The sequence below is a fragment of the Ursus americanus genome, chromosome 5 (assembly GCF_024610735.1).
Source record: "Ursus americanus isolate L20-20 chromosome 5, mUrsAme1.1.p, whole genome shotgun sequence".
Taxonomy (NCBI): Eukaryota; Metazoa; Chordata; class Mammalia; order Carnivora; family Ursidae; genus Ursus; species Ursus americanus.
In genome coordinates this window covers 83,070,544-83,083,771 of record NC_142131.1, presented here as the reverse complement: position 1 = coordinate 83,083,771, position 13,228 = coordinate 83,070,544, and the positions used below count along the sequence as shown (strand labels likewise).

The 13,228-nt window shown below is 36.8% G+C and overlaps 1 protein-coding gene across 1 annotated transcript; it reads left to right on the top strand.

The window, feature by feature from the left end:
• The first annotated feature begins 11,280 nt into the window (after nt 1–11,280).
• On the top strand, nt 11,281–12,249 carry LOC123779406 (olfactory receptor 6M1-like). Its single transcript, XM_045777497.2, has one exon. The coding sequence runs from the start codon at nt 11,281–11,283 to the stop codon at nt 12,247–12,249; it is 969 nt and encodes a 322-aa protein (XP_045633453.2).
• The last annotated feature ends 979 nt before the right edge of the window (nt 12,250–13,228 follow it).

The window sequence follows — 13,228 nt, the reverse complement described above, 5'->3', positions numbered from 1 at the left end:
GCACCATGCAATCCGTGCCCTCCTTATGTCTTTTGAATGGATCATTTAGTCCATTTACATTCAGAGTAATTATTGATAGGTATAAATTTAGTGTCATTTTATTACTTGTTGTTATTTTTTTCATTGTTTCTGGAGATTTTCTCTCTTCCTTTCTAGTCTCTGTCACTTTTCATCTTTTCTTTCCACTCAGAGAGTCCCCTTTAACATTTCTTGCAGGGTTGGTTTAGTTGTCACAAACTCCTTTAGTTTTTGTTTTTCTTGGAAGCTCTTTATCTCTTCTATCTATTCTGAATGACAGCCTTGATGGATGGAGTAGTATTCTTGCTGCAGATTTTTCCCATTCAGCACATTGAATAGATCATGCCACTCCTGGCTTGTGAAATTTCCATAGAGAGGTCTACAGCTAGCCTTATAGGTATTCCTTTGTAAGTTAGGGACTTCTTTTGCCCTGCTGACTTTAGAATACTTCTTTGTCACCATATTTTTGAAATTTTACTATAATATGTCTTGGTGTTGGCTTGCTTTTGTTGATTTTGATGGGAGTTCTCTGTTCCCCCTGGATCTTTTTTTTTTTTTTTTAATCTTGATATCTGTTTCCTTCCCCCAGATACGTGAAGTTTTCAGGGTTTTTTTCAATTATTTTATTAATGTTTTATTATTTTTTCAAGTAAATTTCCTGCCCCCTTTTCTCTCTTTTCTTCTGGGACTCTGATGATAGGAATGTTATTACATTTGATGTGCCACTTACTTCCCTAAGTCAATTCTCCTGTTCCATAACTCTTCTTTTTCTCTTTTGTTCAGCTTCATTGTTTTCCATTATTTTATCTTCTATATCATTTCTTTATCTACTCCTTCCTCTGTTTCTTCCATTCTTGTGCTTATTGCATCCAGTCTGTTTTGAATTTCAGTTATTGTATTTTTCATTTCAGACTTTTTTTTTAAATTATTTTATCTCTTCAGTAAGAGAGTCCCTGTAGTCTCCTGTTCTCACCAACCCAGTGAGTATACCTATGATTGTTGCTTTAAATTCTCCATCATGAATATTACTTATAACTGTTACAACTAGATCTATGCCCATGACCTTATCTTGTTCTTTCATTTGGGATGTATTCCTCCATCTTGGCATTTGACTAACTCTCAGTCTTCTCTGTGTTAGAAAAGCCTGTTATGTTTCTTGCTTCTATGTGCAACGGCTTTATGAAGAAGTCATACAGTGTCCAGGGCCATGTGCGTCTCGGTGTGTCTCTGTTGTGTGCTGGTGCACTTTGCTATTATTTTGGCTGTTCTATTCTTCAGGCCCATCTTCTGCATAGGTTCTCCTTGCCTGAAGTAGGGAGTGTTTAGACCTTGGCTAGTGTGCTGAGTTTTAGCTAGGTGTGCACTAGTCTGCTTATTAAATGAGACCTGGTTTTACTTCCACTAGAACTGAAGCCTTGTAAAACTCTCTGGTTGGAAGACCTGGTGTGTGCAAGGGTTTCTGCTGGTCTTCTAGGGAAGGGACCCACTGGGCTGGGACTTATGCACACTTTCCCCAGAAAAGCAGTACCAGTAGAGCACAGGGGGGTGGGTCTTGGTGTAATCAGTGTTGGTGTGGTGTTGTTTACTGAAGCTGATTTAAGCTCCTTCATCCAGGAAGAGGGGCCTCTGTGCTTGCTGCTTTCAGGGACGCACTTCCAGAAGAGCAAATCATCTCCCCTATGTGTCTCATGCACTTTTCAGATCTCCATTTTAACACTGTATGTCTCCAGGCTCTTTTTCTGCCAGAAGCAGCAGAGTGCACCTTGGACTCTATCCCAGTCAAGCCTGCTGATCCTTAAAACTCCAAACTTAGGGATTTTCTATGACAGGGGCCTGTGCTGATCTTCTGGTGGAGGGCCTTGACACACTGGGATTGATGCAGATTTAATTGAGAAGGGCAGTTGCATCAGAGTGAGTGGCCTGGGACCTGCGGCAAGCAAGTGAGGCAGCCATTGTCAGGGTTAGCTTCTCTCAGCAAGTGTTTCTGCATCTATGCTGAGGAGGAGGGAAGGGAAATGGTGCAGGTGGACTCCTTTGGCTCACTGAATGCCACCTCTCAAAGATGTGCTCCGGGAAGAGTGAGAAATGCCTCCCCTGGAAGTCTTAGGCACCTCTTAGGGCCATCCGCCCCTAGGTTGTTTGCCTGCCTTCTCTCCATAAGCAGGGCAGCACCCTCAGGGCTCTATCCAAGCCAAGCCCATTGACCTTTAAAACTCCAGGCTTTAAGCCCATCTAGTTGCAAGAATTCACAAAAATCAGCCCTTCTCAATTTCCCAGCCAATGGCTTTGGGGAAATGTTCTCCTTGTGCAATCCTCTGTGGACTCTACACTCTCTTAACGGTCTCCACAAACATGGCTCCCTCCCTTTCACAGCACCTTCAATCCATTTTCCCCCAAAACACATCTCCACACTTCCTATGTTCTACAATGTGATATCTTCTCCCCTTTCAGTTGTTGAGTTTGTCCTATCAGTCCTGAGATTGATTTATGTAGTATTTGGAATGATTTGATATTTATCTAGTTGTGTTGGTGGGAGAAGGTGAGCCTAGTCCTCCTATTTCACTGCCATCTTGTCTTCCTAAAAAACACATTCTTAAAAATACAGAACAAACTGGTGGTTACAAGATGGGTGGGGAGATGATTGCAATAGATAAATGGGATTAAGAATACACTTACCTTGATAAACACTGAGAAATGTATAGAATTGTTGAATAATTATATTATGCAGCTGAAACTAATATAACACTGTATGTTAAGTATACCTGAATAAAAATCAATAGATTAATCAAGTACTCAATATTATTAATCATCCAGGAAATCATATTAAAATCACAGTGAGATATTATGTTACACCTGTTAGGATGACTAAAATAAAAGCCACAAGAAATAACTACTGGCAAGGATGAGGAGAAAAGGCAACCCTCATGCATTATTGGTGGGAAGTAAATTGGGGAAGCTATTGTGGATATAGTTTGGAGGTTCCTCAAAAAATTCAAAATAGAAATATCATATGTCCCATTAATCCCACTACTGGATATTTACCCAAAGAACATAAAAACACTATTTCACAAAGATATAGACACCTCTAAGTTTGTAGCAGCATTATTTACAATAGTCAAGATGCAGAGGCTACACAAGTGCCCATTGCTAAATAAATGATAAAGATGTGGTATACATACAATAGAATACTTTTAGGCATAAAAAAGAATGAGATCTTGCCATTTGGAAAATATGGATGGATCTAGTGGTTATCATACTAAGTGAAATATGTCAGAAGAGAGAGACAAATATCATATGATTTCATTTATATATGGAATCTAAAAACAAAACAAAACAAAAAAAAATAAATGAACAAAGAAACAAACAAACAAAAACCAACCTGTTAAAAACAGAATGAAATGGTGGTTGCCAGGGGGAAGATGAGATAAATAAAAAGGATTCATATTTACAAACGTCTAGTACAAAAATACTGTATTTAAAATGAGTAACTCATGGGGATATAAAGTACAGCATAGGAAATGTAGTCAACGATACTGTAATAACATTGTTTGGTGACAGACTGTGAGTACACTTACTGTGGTGAGCACTGAGTGATGTGTGGAATTGCTGAATCACCATGCTGTACTCTTGAAATTTCTAAAGCATTGCATGTTAATTATACTTCAATTACAATTAATAATATAATCATAATAAAATGAAACACTAAACATTAAAAAGCAAATTGGGACTAACCCAAGTAGAACTGCTTAATCTCTCTCTCTCATTGTATTCCAGGGCCAGTGTGTGGACATGGTATACTCATCGTTTTTAAGGCTGCTGAGAATATTTTTCTCCTGTTCCATTTTGAAAACATCTTTGATCTTATTTATTCTTTCAAGGAACCAGCTTCTAGTTCTGTTGATCTGCTCTACTGTGCTCCTGGTTTCTAATTCATTGATCTCTGCTCTAATCTTGATCAACTGCTTTCTCGTGTGTGGGTTAGGCCTATTCTCTGTTCCAGCTCCAGCTTCTTAATGTGAGAATATGAAAACTGCATTTTAGATTTTTCAATTCTTTTGAGTGAGGCTTGGATGGCTATGTATTTTCCCCTTAGGACTGCCTATGCAGTGTCCCATAGATTTTGGATCAATGTGTTTTCATTCTCCTTAGTCTCCATAAATTGTTTAAATTGATTTTTAATTTCCTGGCTTACCTAATCATTCTTGAGCAGGATTGTTCTTAGTTTCCAAGTGTTTGAGTTTCATCCAAATTTTTCCTTTTGATTGAGCTCCAATTTTAAAGCATTGTGGTCTGAGAATATGCAGGGAATGATCTCAGTCTTTTTGTATTGGTTGAGACCTGTTTTCTGACCCAGTATATGGTCTATTCTGGAGAAAGTTCCATGTGCATTAGAAAAGAATGAGTGTTGTTATTCTGGGGTGTAGTGTTATGTATATATCTATGAGGTCCACCTGGTCCGGTATGTCATTCAAAGCTCTTGTTTCTTTGTTGATTTTCTGCTTAGGTGATCTGTCTAATGCTGAGAGTGGGGTGTTTGAGCTCCTCTACTGTTAACGTATTATTATCTGTATGTTTCTTTATTCTGGTTAAGAGTTGGCTTGTGTATCTAGCTGTTACCCTGTTGGGGGCATAGATATTTATAATTGTCATATCCACTTGTTAGATACATCCTTTAAGAAAAATATAGGGTCCTTCCATATCTCTCACTACACTCTTTAGTTTAAAATCTAATTTGTCTGATATGAGAATTGCTACCCCAGCTTTCTTTTGAGGTCCATTGGCAAGAAATATTGTTCTCCATACCTTCACTTTCAGTCTGGATGTATCTTTCAGTTCAAAATGAGTCTCTTGTAGACAGCAAATGGATGAGTCATGTCTTTTTATCCAATCTGCAACCCTGTATCATTTTATGAGACATTTAGGCCGTTCACATTGAGAGTAATTATTGAGAGATATGATTTTAATGACATCATATTGCCTGTGGAGTATTTGGTTCTATAGATTTTAAATTTATGTATAATTCTTGGGGTCTTTTTACTTTTATAGAACCCCCCTTAATAGTTCTTGTAGGCCTGGCTTGATGGCCACATCTCTTGTCAGTCTTGGAAGGTCCTTGTCTCTCCATCCATTCTGAATGACAGCCTTGCTGGATAAAGGATCCTTGGCTGCATGTTCTTCTCACTTAGTGCTCTGAATATGTCTTGCCGACTTGTTCTGGCTTGCCAAGTCTCTGTAGACAGGTCTGATGTTATTCTGATGTTCCTCCCTCTGTACGTGAGGAATCTCTTCCCCCTGGCCACTTTCAAGATTTTGTACTTGGATCTAAGATTTGCGAACCCTACTGTTATGTGAAGTGGTGTTGGTCTGTTCTCATTAATCTTGGGAGGGGTCCTCTCTGCCTCTTGGACATGAATTCTTGTTTCCTTCATCAGTTTAGGGAAGTTCTCAGCAACAATGTGTTCAAATATCTCTTCTAGACCTCTCTTTTTCTCCACCCCCTTGGGGATGCCAATGATTCTGAAATTGGAATGTTTCATTGAGTAAGTAATCTCCTGTATTCAACATTCTTGAAATTGGAGTTTAAGCCAAGTTCCCACTTTTCCCTTCCTTTGTATGATCCCATCTTCCAACTCACTAATTCTTCTTCTGCCTCATTTACCCTGGCCGTCAGAGCATCCAGTTTAGACTGCATTTGATTCATAGCATTTTTAATTTCTGCCAGATTTGCTCTCATTTCTGCCCTTAGAGATTCTATATTCTTGTTAATATTTTTGTTAATATTTTTTTCAAGCCTACACATCATCTTGACCATTGTTACTCTGAACTCCATATCTGACAAGTTGTTTATATCCACATCCATTAGTTCTGTGGCAGAGGCCACAGTCTCTGTTTCGTTCCTTTGTTGGGGGTTCCTCCTCCTTGTCACTGTGATGAGGAGTGGTTGTGGGGATGTACAGAGCCTAAATTATTGACCAGGACCGAAGCAATGTGCACTTGTTTTATAGGGACCTTAGGCATGTGGGCCTCTTGTTTTTTCAGCCTGCCTTCTTGGGGAGGGGCCTGCCATGCTGATACTCAGGCAACCCTGTTTGGGTAGAGTTTTCCTGTCCCCTGTGAGGGGGATTGTGGATGGGCACAATGTGAACTGGTATTTCCAGGCTTTTGTTCTCTGGTGGCTTTCTGTGGTGGTTTTTTGTGACTCTTCTGAGAATCAGAGCTGCATTGGCCATATTCAAGTCTCTGCCTCAGAACAGAGAGATCACAGTCAGCTCTCTACTGAGCTCTCCTGGCCACTTTAATTCTGTTTCTGTCCATACTGCTAAAAACCCACAGCATGTCGGGTTGTGTGCCCCACAGCCACTCTCCAGTCCTCACTCCCAGGGCTAGCATGTCTCTGGCCTTTGTGCTTCCAACACCACCAGCTGCCCTGGTTCCTGTGCATTTTACCGAGCTCCCTGTTTCAGTGTGGTTCATGTGCTCTGGAGCTCCGGTTTTCAGTCTGGTCCTTCATGCTCCCGAGTCCCAGTCTCAGTCTGCTTTCTGCAGATGCACAGCTCCCCGCTTCGTACCTCAATACCTAGCGCAGGAGATGTTTGTTTGTAGAGATCAAGATATATCTTCCTATGTCTCAGGCTGATTTCATGGGTGTTCAGGATGATCTGGTAGATATCCAGCTCGATTCAGGGGACCAGTTGTAAAAAAGGTCCCATAGTCCTCCATCATCTTTTTTCCTCCTCTATCAAGAAATTTCTTGATAAATGCAATGTCAAGAAATTTTCCCCCTGTTTTCTTCTGGTTTTATATTGATGGGTCTTAAGTTTAGGTCTTTAGTGCATTTTGAATTAATTTTTTGTATGTTGTAAGAAAAGTGTCCAAATACTTTCTTTTGCATTTTGCATTCTATCCAGTTTTAACATTGCTATTTATTGAAGAGACTATCATTTTCTCATTGGCATCTCTTGACATTGTTGAGGATCATGTGACCATATACACGGGGGTTTATTTCTGGGATCTTGTTTTCTATCCCATAAGTCTATGTGCCTTCCTTCATGCAACTGGCCACACTGTTTTGATTCTTTAGCTTTGTAATGTTTTAAAATCAGGAATTGTGGGTACTCCTGCTTCTTATTTGACTGCCTTTTTTCACTTGTCTGTCTCTCAATGTTAGGGATAGCAGTTTGCTCTCTGTCCTTCCCTCACTTACAGATCCAAGAAGACATTTTTTTTTTTGTATTTGTTTGTTTTGGGGAGGTTGTTTGTTTTTCAGTTCCTTCAGGTATTTACTTGTTAAAATGCAGTGACAAGTTCTAAACTCCTTACATGCATAACCAGAAACAGAAATCCCTTGGCTATTTTAAAATTAGGATTAACTCAAGATAATTTCCCAAACTAACAGAACAAAGGAATGTAAATGTGAAAATATTCAAAGATGAAAATATTTCATAAAATTTTACATATTTCACAAATAAATTGATAGCAAACTATATATATATACATAGTTTTTTATAATATATAACATATATATTATAAAATATATATATTTTTTAACCCCCCAAAAAACCTTCAGAAAACTCCATACTTGACTGTAAATCTTTGAAAGCTTTTCTTTGATATTGGGATAAACACTAGCCATTATCTCTATTTCTCTTTACTATTGTATTTAGGCTTGCATTTAGTATTGCATTCCCTTTAGTATTTGTGATATTGTAGCTCATAGTAAGAAATGTATATTTGGCTTTATCCTAGTTCCTATAGCAGAACTTCTAAAATCCTTGAAATTTCCCAAGCAATAACGGTGCTAAAGATGCTAGAACACCTTTTGCTTTTCATAACCAGCCCCTTTGAAGCACAGTTGAATTTATGTCAATGAAGTGACTTTTAGAAAGCTCTTAGATACTAACAGGATAGGGGCTGGTTGCTAGGAGAACCAAAAATGTCAGGCTCTGCACTCAGCAGGGAGACTGCTTGAGATTCTCTCTCTCCATCTCCCTCTGCCCCTTCCCCCTCTCATGCCCACTAAATAAATAAATAAATAAATAAATAAATAAATAAATAAATAAATAAATATTTTTTTTTTAAAGAGAACATGCTAGGAAGTGAGAATATTAGTTGTGCTAACCATAATTTAAAAATAGTCTGGGCTATATGAAGACATTATAAAAAGTTCAATATTGTTGTAATATGGACAGTAAGTAAAAGGAGGGGGAAACATGGCAGGAAATGGGGAAAAAGGTGGAGATCAGGAAAAAACATCATGAGGATTAAAGATTTGGTAGTTCATTCTAAAGACAAAGAGGGAAAAAAACAGATTTTGTGAAAATATTAACTTTCAAATGCCCAATATAAAGAAAAAGATGAATCCTGGGTTTTCATCTGAATATGAATATTCCTGCCTGAATGATGATATCTGCTGATTGGATTATTCGTATATAAAGTTTCTGTTTTAATAAGCAATTTGCTGCTGATTTGTAAGCCAGATATTTTGTTCACTGGAATTTTCTTTTGAAAGCACCATTCAATTGTTTTTGTTTCCTAATTATATTTTTATTTACTCTATAAAAGTATGCAACTTTATTTATGTCTATCTTTTTCATTCTTGACTAGCTTATATGCCTCTGATGGCATGGATTAGATGTGTTTTCTCAGTGAATCAAGTACATTTCAGTCAAAAATCCTTTGGTAATATCTTTTTTGAAAAAATAATGTATATTAGATAAATTCATCTTTTATAATTTTCTTACATTTTTATACTTGTGTTTATTAACTATTTGAAGTAATAATTCATTTTTATAATGAATAATCAGCTTGATATCAATAATAATCTATATAATATGGTTTTTGTACAGTTAAAAAAACTGCACTTTTTAGAAGAATACATAATACAAAGTATTAAATAAATGTAGATGGAGATGATGATGATGAAGATGAAAACACATGACATTATACTGCAATTAAAGGATTGATTCATGACAAAAGCATCTACAATGATTTTGCTGATTTGTTTTTGTTTTTCTTAGGCTCAATCTATTTCTTATAGAAGTTGTGTTTACACGTTCTTTTCTAATTTGGAGAACTTTTATTTTAATTAGAATTGTCATAAATTATTCTCTGGAGTGTTGTTTCAGTAGAAGCCCTGCCCCTAGAGAAGCAGCAATAATGAACCCAGGCTTCCCTCCTGTTTCTAAGTTCCAATAATCTGTACATGTGATCATTGACACTCCATAGTTTTGAATCATTCATTCCTACAGAGTCCTTATAAGGTCTCCTATAGCCATGGTTGTATACTCCCCTGCATTGTTTCTTAACATTCTGAGACGTTCAGGAGAACATATCCATAGAAATGATTTAAATCATGGGTGGCACCCAAATCATGCAGTTATAAAGGAGGAAAACTCTGACCATGCACTTGCACATTCATAAAAATTCTGAGGTATACTTCAGCAGGTAAGTAGAGAATTTACAACATTCTTCTCTTTCAATTGATGGTCTTTCCTTGCACACACACACACACACACACACATATCATTTATAGATATGCATTTATTTATTTATTTATTTATTTATTTATTTTCCCCATCACTGATTTTCTTCTTTCTCCTCCATTTTTCACTTACTGACAAACTTACGCAAAATTTTGGAATTGACTGAAAGGATTGTTATTGTCCCAACTTGGGAGTTTAGTGTTTGTCTTACATTGCTAGTGCCCTCAAGGCATCCATTAATTGTCTGTGGTCAAACCAAATATTTAGCAGATCCAGGGAAAGACTCTTTCAAATAACACACCTTACTCCACAATTACTTTTTTTTTCTTTTCCACCAAATCCATCAATATTTCCTTTTTCCATTCTGTGATTATAGGAAGGTAAACTGTAGCCCTTCATACCATGTCACCACATTAAGAAATTTAGTTCCTATTAACTAAAATGCTGAATTTGTGTTATTATATTAGGAATAGTCATTATAAAGTATCACAGTGCAAACTCCCAACTTTGTTCCAGTTTTTTTTCTCTATCATAAAATGAATAATACACATAATTCAGAAATTTATGTGTTCTTACTTGCTTCCTCATTATGAAGTAAATATATGAGAATAAAAGTTAGTGAAAGAATAAATAAATACTTTGGGTCAGAATAAATGAGCAAAACATAAATTAAAAGACACAAGATCTTGTGTTATTTCCAACATTGACCCTTCCATAATATAAATTTCAGCTAATCTCCACCACATTCACCCATCACATCTATTGAAGAGTAGCAATAGAAATCCCAACTTAAATTAGCCTTTCCAACACCTATCAATAACAAATTTGTGTTTCTTATAATCTGAAATTTGAAATCACTCCCTAATTCAAACTTTTATTTAACAGCAACAATGACAACAACAGCAAAACTCCTCTCCAAGAACGGTCCTGTTTCTCTGTACTTTTCATTTTTGATTTGTAGTATGAAATGTACAAATTAGGCTTTGCTGCTTCTCTTAATCAAATTCAAAAATTCAGTTCTTCCTTCCTTTTTCCCTAATGTTTGCTATGTTTGAATTCAAGATAAATATAGTCAAAAGTGATCAAGTCATATGTTTGATCCTTTTTCTTACTCACAAAGACCTATGAACAACTTCTTCACCATGAAATGTGATCCTATATAGCGATTACATGAGACTGACTTTACTTTCTTTGGTGATCAGGTTAACTGTAACAGAGGTTGGAACCTGTAACTCAGGAGTTATGTACCTATTACTGATCATGTATAGTTTTGTTGTTGTTCTTGTTCTTGTTCTTGTTTTTAATACCTTTTCTTCTCAGTGATAATAAAACAGCTTTTAAAAGCTATTTTTGTACATATATATTAATAGATAATTAAACTTGATTGCAAATCTGCCATTATTCTGAATGAATGCCTTTACATAGGAATGAATTAAGGTCACTGTGGTGTGTCTATCCCAAAGGGCACTACTTATCTGATCACATGAGTGGTGAACAGCTAACTTCAGTCTTAGAGTCCCTACACAGAGGGGAGCCTCACTGGTCTTTCAAAATAACAGTTGTCCCAATCTTTCTGTAGAACTGTCTTCCACAGTTCATCTCAACATTTGTTTATACACTGGGAAAAAAAGGGGGGATTTGTTTATTTTTTTTCCCATTATCATCCCTCCACAAAGAGAAAGATGATTAATTGCTATAGGTAGGGTAGTTCCAAAGTTGAGATGCAACAACCGACCATGAACTTATCTTTTTTATTATGTCAGGTGGAAGTGGCAACATTATGGATCACAGAAACAAAACCAGAATCATTGAGTTTATTCTTCTAGGGTTTCAGAATGAGAAAGAAGTAGAAATTCTTCTTTTTTCTGCATTCCTGCTCATGTACATGACATCTCTGATTGGCAACACCGTGATCATCCTTTTGGTGTGTGGTGACTACCGTCTGCATTCACCCATGTATTTCTTTGTAGCCAATCTTTCTTTCCTTGAAGTTGCCATCACCTCCACAGTGGTGCCTAAGATGTTAGCTAACACATTTTCCGTCACCAAAGCAATATCCTTTGTGGGATGTCTTACTCAGTCTTTCTTCTACTTCCTTCTGGGATCCACAGAATTCTTCATTCTGGCTGTCATGTCATTTGATCGATATATTGCCATCTGCAACCCACTGAGGTATGCCATCATCATGAATAAACAAACATGTGTATTGTTGCTTCTGGGATCTTATATGGGTGCATTTTTGTCCATTTTAGCACCATCAATCTTAACTGGGTCTCTGCCCTTTTGTGGGCCAAATATAATCAATCACTTTTTTTGTGACAGTGGCCCTGTGCTAAAGCTGGTCTGTGCAGACATCTCTCTGGCTGAACTGGCTGATTTTATCTCTTCTGCTGTGTTGCTCTTGGGCTCTTTGCTCCTGACAGGAGTGTCTTACATGTACATTATCATTACTATCCTTAAAATTCCCTCTGTCCAGGGACGACAGAAGGCTTTCTCCACCTGTGTTTCACACATTACTGTAGTGACACTTTATTATGGAAGCTCCATCTTTATCTATGTCCGCCCAAAAAAGGGCAATGTGCTGGATGTTAACAAATTTGCCATAGTGCTCAACACCATTGTAACACCAATGTTGAACCCTTTCATCTATAGTCTTCGAAATGAGAAAGTCAAAGAATCCCTGAGAGATGCCTTCAATGAATGTATAGGCATGGTAGCAAATTCAAGATCTTTAAGATCTGAAAAATAATATATTTACAACAAATAGATCATCATATCTGGTGGTAAAATGATTTTATCATGTAACTAAAAGTTAATATTCTGGCATAAGGAAGAAATTTAGGAGAACATGTATTACTTCCTAATCCTTATCCAGGTTCACTTAAGAGTAATGCACATAGATTTAAAAATATGTACATGCATTCCTAATACATACACACATACTGATAGGTAGACAGATACAAATGTGTAATTAATTATTATTGTTCCTCCCCCCCTTTTTTTCTGTTCCTCCAGTGTTTTAAAAATAAAATTCTCAGGATGCCTGGGTGGTTCAGTCAGTTAAGCATCTGCCTTCAGCTCAAGTCATGATCCTGGAGGCATGGGATCAAGTCCCACAATGTGCTCCCTGCTCAACAGGAAGCCTGCTTCTCCCTCTCCCTGTCACTCCCCCTGCTTGTGCTCTTTCTCACTTGTTGTCTCTCTCTCTGATAAATAAATAAATAAATAAATAAATAAATAAATAAATAAATAAATAAATCTTTAAAAAATAAATAAAATTCTTGTACAATCTAATGATTTGAATTCAAACAGAGCTAGTATTAAGTGTTTCTGCCTTTGGTATGTTCTTAGATTTATAATTTTCTCCATTTTTTAATGTTGATTTATATTTTGCATTTGATGTATATCGATTATCTTAGAAGAAAATAATTTTAAACATGATCTGACTTCCACTTTGAAATATTGCATGTAAATTATCTTTTTTTATTTAAATTTTGATTTTACTTGTAGACCGTTCTATTCATGGCTCCCTGTCTGTTACAGGCCTTAGCAGTTATGGTCCCACTTCCCTGCCATAGAGTATGAGGGTATACCTACCTGTGGCAAATAAATTTATCAGAACTTATAGGCCTCTGCTAATTATGCAGATAACTGATAGGTAAGTAGCAGAAATATATCATACGGGCCTAGTTACAATACATTTTTTCCAGAATAGTAGGAAATCACTT

Excerpts from the sequence above, each read along its gene's own strand:
- LOC123779406 (XM_045777497.2), top strand. The coding sequence starts at position 11,281 with ATGGATCACAGAAACAAAACCAGAATCATTGAGTTTATTCTTCTAGGG.